General features: G+C 30.7%; 3 protein-coding genes across 4 annotated transcripts in view; 2 read left to right on the top strand and 1 right to left on the bottom strand.

Annotated features, from left to right (window-relative positions):
* The window catches only part of LOC122626954 (putative uncharacterized protein DDB_G0271606), a 13213-nt gene extending 5404 nt beyond the window's left edge, over positions 1-7809 (top strand). Inside the window, exon 2 of the mRNA XM_043807579.1 lies at positions 5842-7809. Within this exon, the coding sequence (XP_043663514.1) occupies positions 5842-7659 (1818 nt within the window). The 3' untranslated portion in view covers positions 7660-7809. The remainder of the gene's footprint in view (positions 1-5841) is intronic.
* Positions 7810-9267: 1458 nt separating this feature from the next.
* Positions 9268-10202, top strand: LOC122626959 (coiled-coil domain-containing protein 12). Its single transcript, XM_043807592.1, has 3 exons — positions 9268-9498; positions 9600-9738; positions 9916-10202. Exons 1-3 carry the CDS (start codon positions 9371-9373, stop codon positions 10108-10110), a joined length of 462 nt encoding a protein of 153 aa, XP_043663527.1. The 5' UTR covers positions 9268-9370; the 3' UTR covers positions 10111-10202.
* Positions 10203-10473: 271 nt separating this feature from the next.
* LOC122626957 (carbonic anhydrase 7-like) lies at positions 10474-17851 on the bottom strand. Of its 2 annotated transcripts, none has more exons than XM_043807587.1 (6): positions 17546-17851; positions 12729-12773; positions 12397-12558; positions 11538-11782; positions 11183-11456; positions 10474-11150 (listed from the first exon to the last, which is right to left on the bottom strand). In XM_043807587.1, exons 1-6 carry the CDS (start codon positions 17589-17591, stop codon positions 10810-10812), a joined length of 1113 nt encoding a protein of 370 aa, XP_043663522.1. In that variant the 5' UTR covers positions 17592-17851; the 3' UTR covers positions 10474-10809. The 2 variants fall into 2 exon arrangements, with proteins under 2 accessions (XP_043663522.1, XP_043663523.1); XM_043807588.1 differs by having other exon boundaries at positions 10474-11058; positions 11220-11456; positions 17546-17841.
* Between the last annotated feature and the right edge of the window lie 1380 nt (positions 17852-19231).

The raw sequence follows: 19231 nt of genomic DNA, 5'->3' as shown, positions 1-19231 counted from the left end.
GCGTCATTTCGTTTCCGCATTTTTTCGAAGGACTCTCTCGAAATTTTAATGAACGCAACATGCGTGGATTAACTCGAACGTAGTTGCACTTTTACAGTAAAAGAGAAATAAAACGAATGAAATGAGACAGATAAGATTGGCCAAAATCTGTTAATAATAATGAATACAAATCTTTGATTTTTCGTTTGTTTTATTTTTCTGAGATATTACGTGAAATCGATAATACTCGTCGATTCTCTTTTTTTAATGAACACGAAGTAACTGGATTAACCCGAACATATTTTCACTTAACAATAAAAAAGAAAGAGAACGAACAAAATGATGAAGGAGAAAAGATCGATCAAACTTTGTTAATAATAATGGATACAAATATTTAACTTTTGTTTGTTTTGTTTCTGAGATATTACGTCAAATCGAGATTGTGATATTACAAGGATAAATCTGTACGAGATTCAAGTTCTATGATATTAACGGGTTTTAGATTCAAGTTTAGGAAGGAGAAGCAAGTTCATGAGAGTAGAGATACTCGACATTCTGACGAGTGAAAGTAGTACTTCTTTTCTCCTTCTTGAAGATTCCTCTTCTTCTTCTTCTTCTTCATATTATTATTATTATTTTTATTATTATTTGTCTTCTCTCTCTCTCTCTCTCTCTCTCTCTCTCTCTCTCTCTCTCTCTCTCACTCTCTCTCCCTCTTTTCTTTTCATTCGTCGTTCTCATGACTTCCAGATAATATCTCTATTCTTTGATCGAAACGTCTAGATGAAGTAGTCTATACATTTTTCTTTCTACTTCTCTTTTATTAATTATAAGACATCAACACGAACATCTTTTTTAAATTCTAAACGTAACTCTTTTCAAATGTCGGTACTTTTATGTCTCCTCCATATGACGTAGAATAAATTTAGAAAGTTTTTTTCTTTTTACATTTCTTTCTTTCTTTCTTTCTTTTTTTTTTTTTTTGAGTTTAGGCGTTAGAGAATTTACGAGAAAAAATCGTATATGTTACAAGATTGAAAATTAGTAGCGATCTTACGACTGTATATTTCGTATACAGTCGTTGTATATGTATGTATGTATGTATATATGTATGTATGTATGTATGTATGTGTGCATTTACGTGCAAATTAGCATCATAAAAGTGAATAATCTAATAAGAAACTGTCCATAGTAAAAAATACGAATATCGTTTAACCCAGATCGTGTCTTCATATATGAATATTAATCAGAAATATTTCGGATGATCAAGATAAATAAGAAATCGTTAAAAAAAAAAAAAAAAGAAGAAGAAGAAGAAGAAAAAGGAAGAAAGAAATAAAGAAAGAAAGGAAAAAGAAAGAGTCGATATTAGAAAGCAGGTGTCGTTAGAAAGCAAATAAATCGATATTTGATCATAATCTAATGAAATAAAGAGGAAGATAGAAAATTAAAAAAAAAAAAAAAGAAGAAGAAAAAATACCGTTAGTATTCGATGATCGAAGAAATAGTAGACCGAGTAAGAATACGTACAGGATTCATCATTCTCGAGGTCATTGACCCGGCTCTAACAGTTTAATTGCATTGAAAGGTTCGTTAACGAACTTCACGGTTTCGATGTTGTTCTTGCAACAAGGCATACGTACGCGTGACGCAATCTTGCTATTCTCTTAAAAGAAGAAGAACTCTTTACGATCCGTTCGAGCAAATCCGGCAAAATTGAGTTCATCGACTTCCGGAAGTGCATTATGTCTTCGTTGAACGTTCATGCCCTCTTCTTCTCGATCGTTCACGAAATAGATATCGCGTGAGTGTATTCCAAATTGATGTTCTCCATCTAAACGGAGTCTCCGATTTAGATAATCACCTTACGTAAAAGGATTCTTTTGAAGTTTCCATTTCGATAAAAATAACGAAGGTAGGATACAAGATCGTTAAATTTTTATCACCACGGTGAAATTCTCGAAATTTTATAATCGTTTAGGAGAATGATAGGTGTACTTACGACAGAAAGAGAAAGAGAGAGAGAGAGAGAGAGAGAGAGAGATCATATCGTGGATTTCTTTTTTTTCTATTTTTCTAAAAACATATTCCGAAGGAATATGTATTCTCAATAACGAAGAGAAATCATGACGACGTAACCAAAAATTTATATATACGAAATAAGTTGTTTTGGTATGGAATAAGAAAAGAGATATGTGGTATAGGATACTAGTTAATTAATTAATCGTTTCGCAAAGACGACGTTTTGAATCGTATCGGTCGAAATGCAGGAAGGAGACAATTTGCATGATGATAATTTGCAAGCTGGAACACGTGTCAGGCTGGTTTTCTTCGCTAAGATTCTCGAAAGTGAAACTCATTGCCGAAAGTGCAGACACTGGACATGCCGTCAAAAAAAAAAAAAAAAAAAAGAAAGAGAGAGAAAAGCGTCACACCTGCGCGAACATCTCTCTCTCTCTCTCTCTCTCTCTCTCTCTTTCTCTCTCTCTTTCTCTCTCTCTCTCTCTTTCTCTTACTCTCGTGTGTGCTTCATCGAGATTAATGGATGCTGGACCAGCCAAGATGAAGATACTCGTAGAATTATTCGGTCGTTTAGAAAGTTTTCAAAGATGTATTTCTACGTTCGATACAGACGACTTTGATTTTCGGTTAAAAAAAATTTATTATATGGAAGGCCATAGGTTTCTTTTCTTTTTTCCAAGTTCATTCGACAAAAACATGTACATTGTCAGAATCTCATAATATTTCTAAAAATCACAGAATATCATATATGCCTGTACGTATATACATGTATGTATGTATATAACGTGTATATATAAGTATGAAAAGTATAAATTGAAATAAAGAAAAGTCTAATGAAAACGATCGATAATAATTTGATATAAAATGATAAATAGATCTAATTGGGAATTATTTCATAAGAAAAATTACTGAATCTGAAAATGATTACAAAATATCGCGTTAATAACGACGAAGATCAGATTTCAGAATCAGAAAAGCAAAAGCAAAATATTTTATATATATATATATATATATATATATATATATATACATATACATATATAAAAAAAATAAATGATTCGTAATAAAACCGATTTTGTAATAAAATATATGATTCAGAAAAATATTACCAAATATTTTGATGATAATCGCAAATAATAAATTAAACAAAAATAAAAGAAAGAGAGAGAGAGAGAGAGAGAGAGAGAGAGAAGAGTAATTGTAGAAAAAAATCAAAACAAAAATCGATAGAGTCAATACTTTCTCAGTCGTTTATTTCTCAACACGTTTTTGAAATTTCTTCCACAAGAAAATAAATTTGTTTTATTTCGACATTAATAAAACCCACGACAATTTATCTCATTTACAGTAACATAAATACATTTACGCCTATTAAGAAATGGAAAAGAAGTTTGTTAATTCTTAGCTTACGTATATGAATATATGCATACAGGAACCGTACATGAACTTCATCGGCACGTATGCATAGTAGTATTTGCTTTTGTTTGTGAGGGACACGGGTGCGGCGCATATTCGCAGTTATGGCTTTCTTTGTAAATGTCAGCGGATATTTTCTCCTACCGAGGTTGAGAATAATATGGCTGGTGCCGTTAGTTGGAATAACAATAACGATCCTGTCAACTTCTCCTTCCTTTGTGACATGTACAGTGAATTCAAAAAATATTCAAACATTTAGTATTGTTCTCTAAAAATTTTTATTTTTTTCTCTATGTTCTCTCTCTCTCTCTCTATATATATATATATATATATATATATATATATATATATATTTTTTTTTTTCTTCAAATGATAGATAGTTAAACAATTTTATTTATCAAAGATAAAAAAAAAAGATATTATGTGTATACTTTTTTTTTTCATTTAATATAAAATAACAAATATAAATAATTTTTTGTTTTTTGTTTTTTTTTTTTTCACATTTTTTATTTAACACGAAATAATTTATTTATATAACTTTCGTAAGGGAAATATGAATGTATGAAACATTAAAAAATTTTAAATTATAATAAATAATGTTTCACTGGTTATTTAATAAAGAAAACTATAATGAATAATTCTAATACGAATACTTTTAATAATAATTATAAGTAGTTACTTCATTTTTAAGTAGCTATCATTTTCTACGAAGGAAAATATTGAAAATAATATACCTACACATGTTCATACTCGTAGGTACATAATTAACGTGATAGTGAATCATGGTAATTGATCGTGTGCGAAAAGCTTACTATCACGAACGAAAGTGTAAATTAATTTTTTTTTAATCCATATATATTTAAACGTTCGCGTCGAAATATTTTCCATGAAGATATTTATCGGTAAATAATTCGAAATTAGCCGATAATACGACGTTAATAAAAAGATAGATAATGAGGTAGTAGCAAGAATATTCTTGTAGAGTCGTTCATGTCGATAATTATCTAAATTATGATCGCTGATCGCGTATAAAATGGGAATATAATTATATAGCGGCTAGACTGAGTAATTATACCAAGTAGAGAGAATGAGTATCTCTATCGCAACGATTATAATATCGCGAAAAGCATCAGTATAATTTATTGCAAATGATCGACAATGTTCTGAAACCTAACGATTTGTGTTAATATCGAGAAAAAACAATTATTTTTCTTCTTTTTTTTTCTCTTCTCTCTTTCTTTCCTCTTGTTCTACCACTTCGAAATATTTTTTTAACGCCGGAAAATCTCCAACCAAAAACCACGAAGTATTATCTACGAAGAAATTGAATTATATATTAATTCCTTACTTCAGTCATCCGGGTCTCCGTTAACTGATTTCACGATATAATTTCACTTCTCAGGATGAAAGTTCTCGTCGAGTTTCAACCGTTTATTTTATAGAAACGTGCGAAATTCACCTACGCGACGATGAGACCTACACGATAAAATATTTCATTTCAAAAGAAAAACCTTAGATATTTATCGCGTAAAGTATAAATTTAGTTAAAAACGAAAGGATACAAATCTCCTGAGAAACGAGTGACTGCAAGAGTATTGACGCAATGACGATTTTTATTTTTATTTATAATATCTATTTTTTCATTTTTTTTTTTTTTTTCTTGAATCAATTATACAATTAAAACTTTGAAGAAACTAAGAAACGAGTAAGATCGCAAAAGTATTATCACATCAAATGTTTTATGACAATAAGCGTTACATATCTTGTTTTAATATTTTTGTTTTTACCACTTTTATCTCGAATTATTTTTGCGCTAAATCTTTTTTCTTCTTCCTTCTTTTCTTTCGAAAAAAAAAAAAAAAAAGAAGAAATATTCCAGTAGCTATCTGTGATAAATCTTTGTAGTTACGTAGTTATATTTAATTACATTTCAACACAATTAGCTACGAAAATTCGCATAATCTCTTTCTTAGGCGTTTCTCTTTATTGCGAGTTAGTTTATTGCGAGCATTCCAACATAGAAATCTTCGACGTTGATTCTTTTTCTTTCTCATCTGTTTTTTTACGATTGAAGGTAGTATTACCTTACAGTATTTAATCATGTATTGGTACAAGGCATGCGTAACATTTTTACTCTTTTCCGAATACGACAAACACGTCTTGCATAATCGTGTAAAACGCGTTCTTAACGCGTCTAAAAGGAAAGTTACAGGTGTTTACTGTGGTTTTAGGAAGAGAAAATTATCTTAAGTTACTTACGAATCGTAGTAACGTAATCAAGATAAAAAAAGGAAAAAGAAAGAAACGATAAAAAAGAAGAAAGGACTAGTAATATTAAACGACAATAATAAAATTCTAATTGGTTTCAATTACGATGTTTAATATATAATAATAATAATAATGATGATGATGATGATGTTGCAGATAGCTTTAATGATCGTTGCGATAGCAATGGCGTCGGTCGATCGATCGGCGGCCGAAGATGTCCCAGATTTATCCAGCAACTTGGATGTTCCAGCGGCTGCAATGAAATTGGATAAAAATCTACGTCGAGCTCTTTTGAAGGCTTTAACAGATTTGGAAACAGAATCAGTGGAAGAAAGAAAGGACGAGCCTGTTGCTAAAGCATACACGGCTAATCAATTTCAGGACGTTTCGAAGAAAGATTTGAATAACAAAATCGACATTGTTCAGAAATCTAGCTTTTCGTTCGATGGATTTCCTGGTGACGAAGAAATACCCAGCGAAGACAAGCTTCAAAATTCAAGCTTCGTTGAAACGGACAAGTACTTAATCATGTCTAGTTCACCCTCGATGACGATCGAGAAAGCCACGAGAAACGATGCTAGAAGTTTTCACGCTCAGAATATTATCACGTCTGATAAAAATCGAGGAATTAACGTAGGACCTAAGATAGAGCAATTAGATACGAAGAAATCGAACGTTAACTCTCACGTTTCATACAACGTTAACAAAGTAGATAGTATCGCTTTGCAATCGATGACTCCATTAACAGAAGGTCTTACTGGAGTTGCCAGCAATGGTATCGCAGTAGCGAATACATTACCTTTACCAAAACCGACGGTATCTAGTCCTACGGAGTCTCCTAAGCTAAACGATACTTTAACGAATGGTAGTAAAATAATACAGAAATCCGAGGAGGTGAAAATCTTTCAAGCACCGTTAGTAGCAGCGTTTACCGTTCAACAGGACGAAAGTGGTGCACCTAAAAGCGTTGTACCTATCTTCAGACCAACCGGAGATGGCCAGGCATTGACTCTGCAAGAACAATTGGAATTTAAGCAAAAGCTTTTGGAGAAACAGTTGGAAGAATTACAGCAGCAGCAGATTCAACAAACTCAATTCCTTATCAGACAACGTCAGCTCTACGAGCAACAGATTAGGCAGAAACAGCAGCAACAATTTTATCTTCACGAACAAGCGAGAATCAAGCAGATCGAAGAACAAACGAGATTAAAGCAACTGGAAGAACAGAGATTGAAACAATTAGAGGAACAACGATTGAAACAGTTCGAGGATCCAAGGATCTATCGGTTTCAACAACAATCTATACCATCACTCCAACAAAAGCATCGTTTCTTCGAACAGGCTACTAATCTTTTAAATCTTCCAACGCCAATAGAATCCAACGTTCGTTTACAGCCCAGTGTCTCGTTAGAAGTACCCACTGTTGTCGTTCCACCTCCCTTTCAAGTCAATTTTCAAGATCAATTAAGATTTCAACAACATCGTCAACAGCAGCAACAGCAACAACAACAACAACAACAACAACAACAACAACAGCAGAGATTACATCAAAGTTTTGGACCCGTAACAGATTTCCAACCACCCGTAGCAGCATCAACGAGGTTTAACAGGCAAGAAGCTTTCAACTCTATTGGCAACTTTGGCTTTAACGAGAAACCTTCAGCAACTAGAAACACCTTTACTTTCGGTGTTCCACAAAGAAATCCAATTAATTTCGTTTATAATCCTTACGTTCAGTATAGACAAACGAGACCACCGCAAACACCAGCGAAACAAATTCAACATCTTCTTTATCAATCAGGTATCGCTGGTGAAATAGGTAATGCTGAAGGCTCCGGTGGTCAAGAAGATTTAAATATCGTTTCTAAAGTTCTAGCATTAAACGTGGGTGCCATACCCAATAAGAATCTTCATTTTACCACAAGTAACCGTGCTAATGCCGGATTCCTCGCCAAAGTACCCGCAAATGCGTGAAAAACGAGATAATAATGAAGAAAGATCCAGACGAGTCATGTAAATTACTACAAGACGATATTAAGTATGAGAATGTCGAGCTCTCTGTCACTATATATTAACTCCATTTATTTCTTTTTTTCTTCACTACACATTCCTCCGTGCATATATATATATATATATATATATATATATATATATGTATGTATATATATACTTCAATAACAACAACGATCTACTACAATATAAGTGAGGCAAGAAACGATCTTCCGTCAGCTCAGGTTGTTCGTTACTTTTCACAAGGAACTTATTTCTTAACGAACATAATTATATTAATTAATTACGACTGCGTACATCGAAAGAAGAGTAGTAACGAATTATGCAAAACATGTGTTATGCTGTATTTTATTCTACATTGCAGATTTTGTACATACGTAACTTGTTCTTTTTCTATACACGTCTAATTCTTGTTCTATTTTGTTTTACTTTATTTCATCTATTCTCTCTTTCTTTTTTCTCAATGGTAAACAAACAAACGAAGAAACAGAAAACGAACGAAAAGGATACGTAAGAATATAATTCGAGTGAAACGTTTATTTGATCGTATTTATCAAAGTTTTGTTTAAATCGATAAACAAAGTGTATTCTCTAGGCTCGACTAAACTAGACAAGTTCTTATATATTTTAGTTCGAAGTAGTAGACATCGATACACGTAAGAAAGAACACGTGTTCTTCTTCTTCTTCTTCTTCTTTTTCTTATTTTTTTTTTTTTTTTTTTTCAAAGATTAAAAGGTCCCACACGAAGTCGTGCATCGTGTCGCGTTCGATATTGAAAATCGCTTCTCCAACTGTAAATAAACTTTCCCCGACGACGATATACGTCGCACAATACCGGCAAGGAAGAGTACAAGTACGAAGAGAGAAGATATACTTTAGCGCACACTCGCATTCGCAACCAAGAACGAGTGTGTTTGTGTATGTGTGTGTGTACGTGCATGTCCTCAATTTCACAAACGTATGGCATAGATTCGTGATTTCTCTCTGCGAGCTAATCGGCGAATTCTCATTGAAGAATCATCCTCAGATTATATCTTTTCGAAAGATAATCTTTCTTTCGAATGGAATCTACGATTTTTATTAATTATTAAAAAAAGAAAGAAATTGTTTTTCATTATTGTTTGTGTCCGAAATGAAATTTGTTTGATTCTTCTTAAAACTCGCGTATAATCGCATTAGTTAATATCTTATAGATAATAATAGTAATGATATTAATGTTGTAGTAATAATAATAAAAATAATAATAAAAATAAAAATAATAATAATAATAATAATAATAATAATAATAATAATAATAATAATAATAATAATAAAATAGATATAATCGACGATTATCGCTTATAATTTATCTGACGCCAATTTGTACGAGTTAATGTAAAAGTGTTAATAAACTAATTCGTTTCACAAAAGTATCTACGTATATATAAATCTTCGTGTTTAATATTGTGCTATATTTTCATTGATTACAAAGAAATTTTATATATATATATATATATATATATATATATAGTTAGTAATAATTATTATAAAAATGAAATTGTAGTCAAATGAATAGATAATCAATTCAAATGGCTTTCCCGCAATTTTTGAAATTCAAATCGATAGTGCGCGCCATCTTTCGATCAAATCGATAATAAGCGTTGAAAGTAACAGTTTAAGATCGAAGCATTAACCATGAGCGAAGATAAAGTAGGTTCATTAGTGGAAGAAGCTTTAAAACGTAAAGAACGTTTGCAAGCACTTAAAAAAAAAAATGAAGAAGCCAAGGATATCAATGCAGATTCTCCCAGCAAATTACCAATGTGAGTTATTAAGTATTTTAGTTACTTTCGTTATATTTCGTTGTAACTTAACCTCAACTATTGTAACTTTTGACAACTTAACCTTAGTTTTTGGCTCGCAGGCCAAAATTTCGTAGTTATAAGCCACAAGATGAAAGTCTTAAGGAAAAGGTGTTAGAAGATGCAAAACCAGGCGATGTTGAATCCGAAGTTCAAGATCAGTTGAGTGCTGCAAAAAGTAAAGTGGTTATCGAAGAACTTGTAAGTTTTTCATTACTATACATTTGTTATTATTCGTTTAACATTGATTGCTTTCTTTCTAAAAATAAACCGTATATATGTTATAGCGTTATATAAAATAAAATAATATATACTTCCAGTTGATTATCTTCAGTTACATTTAACGTTATATAACCGTTACATTACATCGTTCGACAGGATATAAGTAATTTGGCTCCACGGAAGCCAGATTGGGATTTAAAGAGAGATGTTTCTAAGAAATTGGAAAAATTAGAAAGAAGAACTCAAAAGGCAATTGCTGAATTAATCAGAGAACGTCTTAAACAAGACCAACACAATTTAGCTACGATGGTAAATATGATAGGAAAAGAGGAAACAAATGATAGAACTTGACAGTAATATATGTTAGTTATTTTCTTTTTATATTATAGTATTTTTCTTTTTAAAGAAATTATTCCATGAATAAGTAAATGATAAACCGTTAATGTGTTTGCTATGCCTATACAATTTTTATACAAGAGTAAATAATGGACTATATAATTTCTTCATTATGATTAACTTTATTATTACTATTATATTAGATATTTGTTAATTGTAAGATGTATAAAAAATTAGGATGCGACAAATACGTGTAGAGATATAAAAAAATAAGTCGTTTTAAGATGAACTTACGGTATAAGAATTTATTACATAAATACTTACACATTTACAGCATTATCGTTGTATTTAAATCATGAGAATATGTAATACCATCAATTAAAAAGAAGCAATTTTATTTTATTTTATAAATGTAATTGCCGCAAAATATGGATGCTGTGTATAAAAATGATGAAAACATAAAAGCATACATATCGCGTGCACAATTGATTGCATAGATAAACGTTCAAGTTATAAAAAAAAAAATATATATATATATACCGTCAGAGTTATTAGAACAAATATCAAAAATCACACATTGCATTTTAATGACAACGAGATAATCATCCGAATAAAATAATTTATATAATTGTAATTCTATAAAATAATCTTCTCTGTAAAACCGAAGAAGTGCGATTATTACACGCTTGACTAGACATACATATTTGTTTATCTTTAGATAGTTACTAAAACTGTTGAAACAACAAAGAGAATCGACATAGTAGCGCTGCTACGTATCGAAAGTCCACCGTTGTATTTATCTCCTGCATCTTCATTGTTGTTTAAATTATTTTCTAGTGGTACATCGTTGTCTATATTAAAAACATTATGATAAACCAGTCGATCGGATAAAGGTTGTACCGGTCGGAAATTATGCGTTAGTTTGTTACCATCGGATGTGCGAAGATTACGAAACGCAGCCAACTGAAATTTAAATCTCATTTTTATACTATTTAATACCCTTGTACCGTTAAGAGTATATAATCCTTCAAGAGTATAAGAATAAGTAAAGAAAAAAAAAAAAAAAAAAAAGAAGAAAGAAAGAAAAGAGAACCAATAATAACTATGAAAAGAATTCGATATACCTGATCATGCGATAATAATTGAGGATTTTTAAAATCGACCCACGTAACGACTTCTGAACAAGGTGGAGTTGTCAAAGAGCCATTATACGTAAAATAATTTTGCATGGTTGACATATTTGGTATTAATAAATGTTCCAATAATAATGGCTCCTTTAGTTCATGCTTGCTACCAACTGTTTCTACTTTGGGTAATACTTCAACTATAGGCTTGTATGTTGGATTCTCTTTATCGGCTGCCTGTTTAAAATTTTAAGTATTATGATAGGAATATAACTGGAAGATGGAATATAACTTCATTAAAATGCAAAGCATTCTTACCTCGTAGAAATATGCAAAGACGGCAAGTCCATCCGGATGGTTGACCGCTTCGGTCATCGACTTATAACTCTGTTTATAGAAGACAGCATGGAGTTCCATAGCGAACGAATGATTATTGATGTAATCTTCGGACCCTTCAGAATCATTCTCACCCCAATGAAAGTGAAGTTGTTCGAAAATGTAATTATCACGAAGAGGTCCACCGGAAACGACAGCTGCTTCTGACTCGTTTGTCTTGATCATCACTGATTCAGTAAGATCAGATTATTTTATTACGCAAACGGATCTTCTTTCACGTTTTTTTTTTTCTTTTTTTTTTTTTTTTTTTTTTAGATTAAAAATAGGAATTTCCGCGATTTCAAATATTCATATCGAATGAAAGGAAACACAATCATTTTCTAAGAATATCGTTTCTCATGGAAAAATGAAATCTCTTTAACAAAGTTAAAGAACAATAAGAGAGAATTAAGTATTGAATTATTTTCTAGATTAACGTTTTCCTATGTAACATATCATGTGCATATAATCTTTTTATATTACTTCCTTTGTAAATGTAAGTAGCTTGGAATATGTTTTAATTAGAGAACGTTAATCTTATCGCAAAATATTTGTTGTTGTTATTATTATTATTATTATTATTATTATTATTATTATTATTATTATTATTATTATTATTCTTTTTCTCGACGATCTATCATTAAACTTTTTCCTTCTATTTCTTTTCTTATTCTTAAACGTACTTCTTTGGTTTGCGTTAGTTTCGTATTATATTTACTTGATATTCTTCTCTGGTATAAACGAGATATCTACATATGACCTATAACTTTAAATAGATTTAAGAAAGAAAAAAAAATCTCACCTGTATGTCCGTTATTCGTTATGAAGGAGGAACGTGGGAGGTCCAATTTTTCAAAACGTAATGGAGGTAGGTTGATGTTTTTTACATTGTGTTCCTCTATGTTAATGGGTGATTGATGTTTCCCAACACAGGACTGATAATCGATGGGCCAGTGCGACGGACCTAAAGAAGAAGAAAAAAAAAAAAGAACGAACGAATTCTAGGTATTAAAAGTTTTCCGGTTATCCCAGGTATTCAATAATTCAATATTTTCAAGAGAAAAGAAAATAAAGAAAAGAGAAATGAAGAGAATGTGTGTATATATACATATATACACAGATATAAGTACATACCATGATTTCCATCGTAACTGAAGTCTTGAGATCCATCAGAGAATTCTGAAAGTGAAACGAATGTTTTCGTTAGAGAACGATGATTCGTTAGAAACACCTAGTAACAGAGGGGGCACAGCCTTTCGCCATATTATACATATAAGATAAAAAGAAAGTCAATATATTTAACGAGAAAGAAAAAACTTAAGAAATAATCGATCGAGAGCAACATATTTTTGTTTGCTTTTGTATAAGGCTCAAGGTTTGCTTCGAAAGAGTTGTGTACATACAACAAAAAATATGAATCACTCTGGGTCATTGTATTCTCACGATCGGTGAAGCGTGCAAACGAGGCAAGTAGTTCGATGCTTACTTATCCACGGTGAAAACTTATCACGAGTAGGATATTATCGATGATTTTATCGATAATTTTTATCTGATCATACAGATTGTACAAAAATTATAACGTGTGTGTGTGTGCGTGTTTGTGTGTGTATACACGTTTACGTATAGTATTTATAACAGTCGAATAATCTTTGAAATTTAAATTCTGTCAATTTCTATCTCTATCTCTGTCGCGAACATTCGAATTTCATACGAAACGACGAATAACGTTGATACGAAAAATATTATAACGATAGTAATAATAAGATAATAATCGAATAATTACAATTTGTTTTTCTCAACTTTGTACTTCTATCTCTGCCATTTGAATTTGATATAAACGACGAATTATGTTCACAGATGAAATATAATAATGATGGAAATTTTCTGTTTTGCGTGGAAAAGCCTTGAAAGAAAATTCTCGACGATTAAGGAAACAATGAGAAGATCATTTATTAACGTATCTAATTAATCTACAGTAATTTTTCTACGTCTATAGATATCTTTCAAAGGCAAACGATATCGTTGTATTACAGGCTTTCGGGGTTTCTTATACATGTGCTTGACACGTGCAAGGAAAGATTCGATTTATGAGATGATGATTACAGTAACTTTGAAAGAACCGACAAGAATACTTCTTAGTAGAATTAACAAGATAAAATACAATTCTATTCATTAAAATCGTCTAAAGCGGTTTTATAAATAAGATTTCAAAGTTTAAAAGAAATTTTAGTCACGTAATCGTCGTTTATACGTTTACGTTACTTGCAATTTTGATTTTTAGATTATCAGAAATCCTTCGTTCGTCTCATATTTAGTATGCCAAGGATATACTACGGATATCCTTTCATTACATAAAAAAAAAAAAAAAAGAAAAGAAAAGAAAGAAAAACTTAAAAAAAGAAAACACATAAGTGCATTATCCTTTGATTATTAATCAATGACCTTCGATTATAATTTAATATAGTAAATGGTATTGTAATAGCTCCGATGGGGTCGATCGTTAATAAATGATAAAATTTTTAACAGATCGATATGAAAAGACCCTGAGATATATTCTCCATTCTCCATTCTTCATGTTCGTGACATCTGAAAAATGGACGAATCACGGTCACGTATTGCATATTAACACGCGAGAAGCATTGTTGCGAACAAACTTTGTGTTTGCTTTCTTTTTTCGTTTTCTTGTCTTTTTTTCCTTTCCTTCTTTTTTCATTTTTTCTTTGTTTATTAATCATAAAAATAAGCCACACGCGTATAATTTTGCATGAGACAATAAGATACAAAGTTCAAAATTTTGCGGTGGGATCGTGCCATTTGTTTGAATCATTTTCTCGAGAACAGAAGAAATTTTTTCTTCGTAGAAATTCTATATATGCATGAATGTGTATAAGATGAGAGAGAGAGAGAGAGAGAGAATGTATTTCGAAATATATATATGTATATATATATATATATATATATATATATAGTAATTACGTAACAAGAGAAGATTATGCGAGAATAAGTACACGAATTGCAGAAACGATGTCATTTCTATATTCCACGTAATTTGAGTGATAATGAAGCTATAGATCGAACATCGTGATCGTTAAGATCTCATCATACTAACGATATAACTTTCGACATCTACATATACGTACATATTTACGTCCATAACGTACGTACATACATACATATATACGTATGTATACATATATTGTATTTTATATTCCGAACACGTCGTAGAAAGTGCAACGAGTCATTCCTTTCTTTCGTTGCACCTTACAACGATGGTTTTCGAATTCTCCTTGAAAGTTAATTTATACTAATTTTGATGGCAGGAAAGGTGTGGATTCTATTAAGTGTATTTTCTTTCATTCTTTTTTTTTTTTTCTTTTTCTTTTTTCTTTTCCTTCTTCTTTTTTTTTTTTTTTTCTTTCCGATAGTACTTTTATCGAATTGATTATATTTTATCAACATGTGACTCGACGTTTGCTCTCTCATTGAATAATCTGTTAAAAAAAAAAATGTCGTTGATTATCCACCGCACAAGATTATTTCTTTTTGCGATGACGCATCATATACATGTCAGTTAGAAACATTTAATATCGTCAAAAAGACTCCGATTTCACATATTTAGTCCGATTAGAAACGAGATACAGGACGTGCAGTGTCCGATAACAGAGTTTTGCAAAAGGAAGCACCCTTTTTATTTTCGATTTCAAGTGTAATTTCAAAGAGAGAGAAAGAGAGAGAGAGAGAGAGAGAGAAAAGAACGAAAGTACATTTTTAATCGTCGAAATTCTTGTTTTATTATATATATTTTTCTTCTTTTAATTTTATTTTGTTTATTTGATTTTATATTTCTTTATACGATCTCGTATTATTATATAATTCTAATTATATAATATTAATAATTATTATATAAATATAATTCGTCTAATGTGCGTTTATTTAATCTCTTTTTCAAATTCAATTTTTTCTGTTACAAGAGTAATTTTAGAAAAAAAAAAAAAAAAAAAAAACGAAACGGAATACGAAATTATATTTTTAGTCGGTGAATATTTTTCTTTTTTTTTTTTTTTTTTTCATTTATCATTGAATTATATTAGAAATTAAATACGAATCGATATATCTCACGTAAATTTACTTTGTCCTCTTTTTTATTATCAAAATAGAAATTATTATATTATCATATTCATGCAAGTGACGTTTTGTTATCTATGAAAATTTGTCATGGTTTTTTTGTTATATACTAAACTATCATAATCCCTTATTATTCATAATTGCTGTCATACGAATGAGTCATTCATGGACTAAAAAAATGTTCTTCGTCATATTGTCGATACTATGAAAAGTTCGGTTGAATTCGATTGTTTGTTCGATCGATATAAATAATCCTCGAGTTTTTTTTTTTTTTTTTTGCAAAGAATAGACACGATTCTTGGTTTTGTAGATTTACTTGTAGAATCGTCGTCGGTATTCTAATTTTCATTTACACGTTTCTGTCCGACATATGGACATATATTTTCGTACTATCTACAACGTTGAAATTAACGTTCCTTCGCATACTATACGAATACATTCACGTATTAGAACGAGCAACGGTTCTTGGTAATTATTTCTTTGTATTAAGTTGTGCCAAAGGAAGCATAAATTTAACACTTCGTAAACTGAAATTTCTATTGTTAGTAATTTTAAAGAATAATATAATATGTATAGTAGCATAACGAATAGTTCTTTGTAAAATTATTTCTTAAGTCATATGAAAGAAAAGTCAAATTTAATATTTTAAAAGTTCAGTTTTATTGTTATCAATTTGAAATAGAAATTCTAATGTATAATATAACAATGTAATATATAACATATAACTAACACGAACAGATCTTGATAATTATTTATTTATATTAAGTTATATCGAAGTTTCGAAAGCAAATTTCACATTGAATAGTTTAAAACTTCGCTTCAATTTTTATTAATTTTAAAGAACAGTTCTGATGTATAATATAATAATCTAATATATAATGTATAATATTCCAACGATTCTTGATATTTTGTATTGAGTGACATCGAAGAAGATTAAAATGTAATACTTTAGATCTCCACTTCAGTCATTATTAATTTTAAAGGGCAACTTTAACGGACGTGTGCCAAAAAAAGAAAAAATGTGGTGTAATAAAATAAACGTCACTAAAGATCACGAAATATAAGATAGGTGATAAGGATATGACGCAAGCTTCTAATACCAAATAAAAGCGTCGTGTGGCAATTAATCAGTATGTAGGCGTCGAACGATCAATTAAACAATTTATTCGTATTGACGAATCAAAATCGAAGGTACTAATAAACTCGGATGTATCTTTTAAGGATCATCGATGCTAAGTAAAAGTTTATTGGCCATTAAATGCTCGTACGCAGATACGTTTGTAATATTACTTATTTATACGACTGGTAATGATATCGTAATGAGCGGTGTTTAAGACTAATTAAGATTTCAATATTTTCTGGATCAATCTTCGATCGAAAAGAAAATATAAAAATTATTTTATGCGAGAATCAAAACGAAAGAGAAGCTTCGTTATTCGAATGCCACGAAGATGAATAAGACTGAAGAAGACATTTAAAGAAAATTTATCGAGAAGATTGGCACGAGATCACTGATCATTGTATAATTAGATCGAATACTTATTTATTATTATCCTATATTATACATATATATATATATGTATGTATGTAACAAACCAATATATTCGACAAAAGAAGAACGCACTATTAATATATCACCCTTTCTTTCTATTTCCCCTTGTAGATTTTTCATTATCGTTATAGACAAAGAAAAAGATCTTGAACGTCTCGATTCGTCTTTTCAATTTATTTATTTATTTATTCACTCTTTTCAATAAACGGGAAGATAAAAAGGAATCAATACGAATGAAAGAAAAAAGATATCAAGGGATTAATTGACTACTCACTGATCAAAAGAAGAAGTCCAAGAGATATCGTCCAGACGATCATCATGCTGCTTCGGAAGAAAATCTTTTTAATTGACACACCATCGAATTGATTTATTTTGTTGATCACTGAGTAACCTTCTCTCTTTGACTACTTTCTCCTTGAAGCTTGAAAAGATATCGACGATGAGGGATATCGAGAGAAAGAGAAAGAGAGAGAGAATGCGAATAAGTCTAATATACTCTCGGCGGTCGACTGAGCACTGGCCGGCTCGTCGACCATGTTAAATAAGAGTTCTACCACTTCTAGTTCGCGTTGTGGCGCGACTGAAAGAAGTCGTTCGACGACAACGACGATGACGACGACAACGAGGACTTCGACGATGTCGACGAGTACGAGGACGAGGACGAAAACGAAGACGAGGACGAAGAAGATACCAGACAATCAACTCGATGAAATCGTAACAGACAATTTTCGAACGAAGGAGGCCCTTGCCTTTTTCTCGAGGTCATACTCCTCCTCTTCGAGGACTGACAAACTAGTATTATCATTTTTAAACGTTTACTTAGCATTTTATCGTCTTCTTACGTCGATAATAACGTCGCTGAACTACTCATTCTTATTTACTACTTGCTTCCGGCCCCGAAGGTTCGAAGGCAAATATTCCATGAGAGTTTAGAACTGGTTTTAGTCTTCTGTCCCTCGTTTTTTTTTCTTTTTTTTTTTTTTTCTTTCTTTCTTTCTTTTTTCTTCTTCTTTTCTTTCAAGGACACCGACGATTTTATTCGTGAGATCGTAAGGGAAGAAGAAAGAGAGAGATCATTGCACTCTTCTTAGTGATAGACAAAAGACAAATTATAAAGATAGAGAAAAATAAAGACAAAAATAAAGATAGAGAAAAGACAAATTTTAGTTTATTTTAGTCGTACGTCTTACGACAATAGTTTTAAATGTCCCGCTCGTAATATCACGTAATCGATTCTTAATAGATAAAAAGTAAGTCGTATATTTATACGTGTGTGTATGTGTGTGTGTGTGTGGTTGTGTGTATATATATATTGTAATTATAAATAGATAGATGTATATTTTGAAAAAGACAAAATAAGAGGACAAATATCGAGGTAAACTAGTTATCTCATTTCTTTTTCTTCTTTTTTTTTTTCAAGGTGGGGATCAGATTCTTTTTTATTTCACATGTGTGCATTGAATATTTAGATTTTAGAACGTGATAGTAATTACAATGTTAATTAATTTGCACGGAATCACGTAAATCATTACGAATACACACGTTGAACGTACACGTGAGAATATACTACGAATAAAACTATGACATTGATGTGTATATATTCGAGTGTCAGTATTTACAAACCAATGTCCTTTAGCTTGAAATTTCTCTAATGTATATTATATATTCGTGATTGTGTAAAAACTATGAAGATTATTATCTAATAATATTCACAAGATTTAATAATTAAATTCAAAATTCTTCTCCGTTTCGAGTGTGTGTGTATGTGTGTGTGTATATAAAATAAGTATATACATATGTATATTCATATATATGTATGACTATGGCTATATATATATATATATATATGTTTATACATAATTTCTGGCTAGAATAAAATCAATAATAAAGGTTATATACATTAATATATAGAAATATGAGACTTCATCGATCATGGATTCATATTTCATAAAACTAAATG

Source organism: Vespula pensylvanica, chromosome 2, assembly GCF_014466175.1.
Source record: "Vespula pensylvanica isolate Volc-1 chromosome 2, ASM1446617v1, whole genome shotgun sequence".
In the NCBI taxonomy this organism is placed as follows: Eukaryota; Metazoa; Arthropoda; class Insecta; order Hymenoptera; family Vespidae; genus Vespula; species Vespula pensylvanica.
Note: the sequence above shows the minus strand (reverse complement) of the source record. Positions and strands in the feature narration are given on the sequence as shown.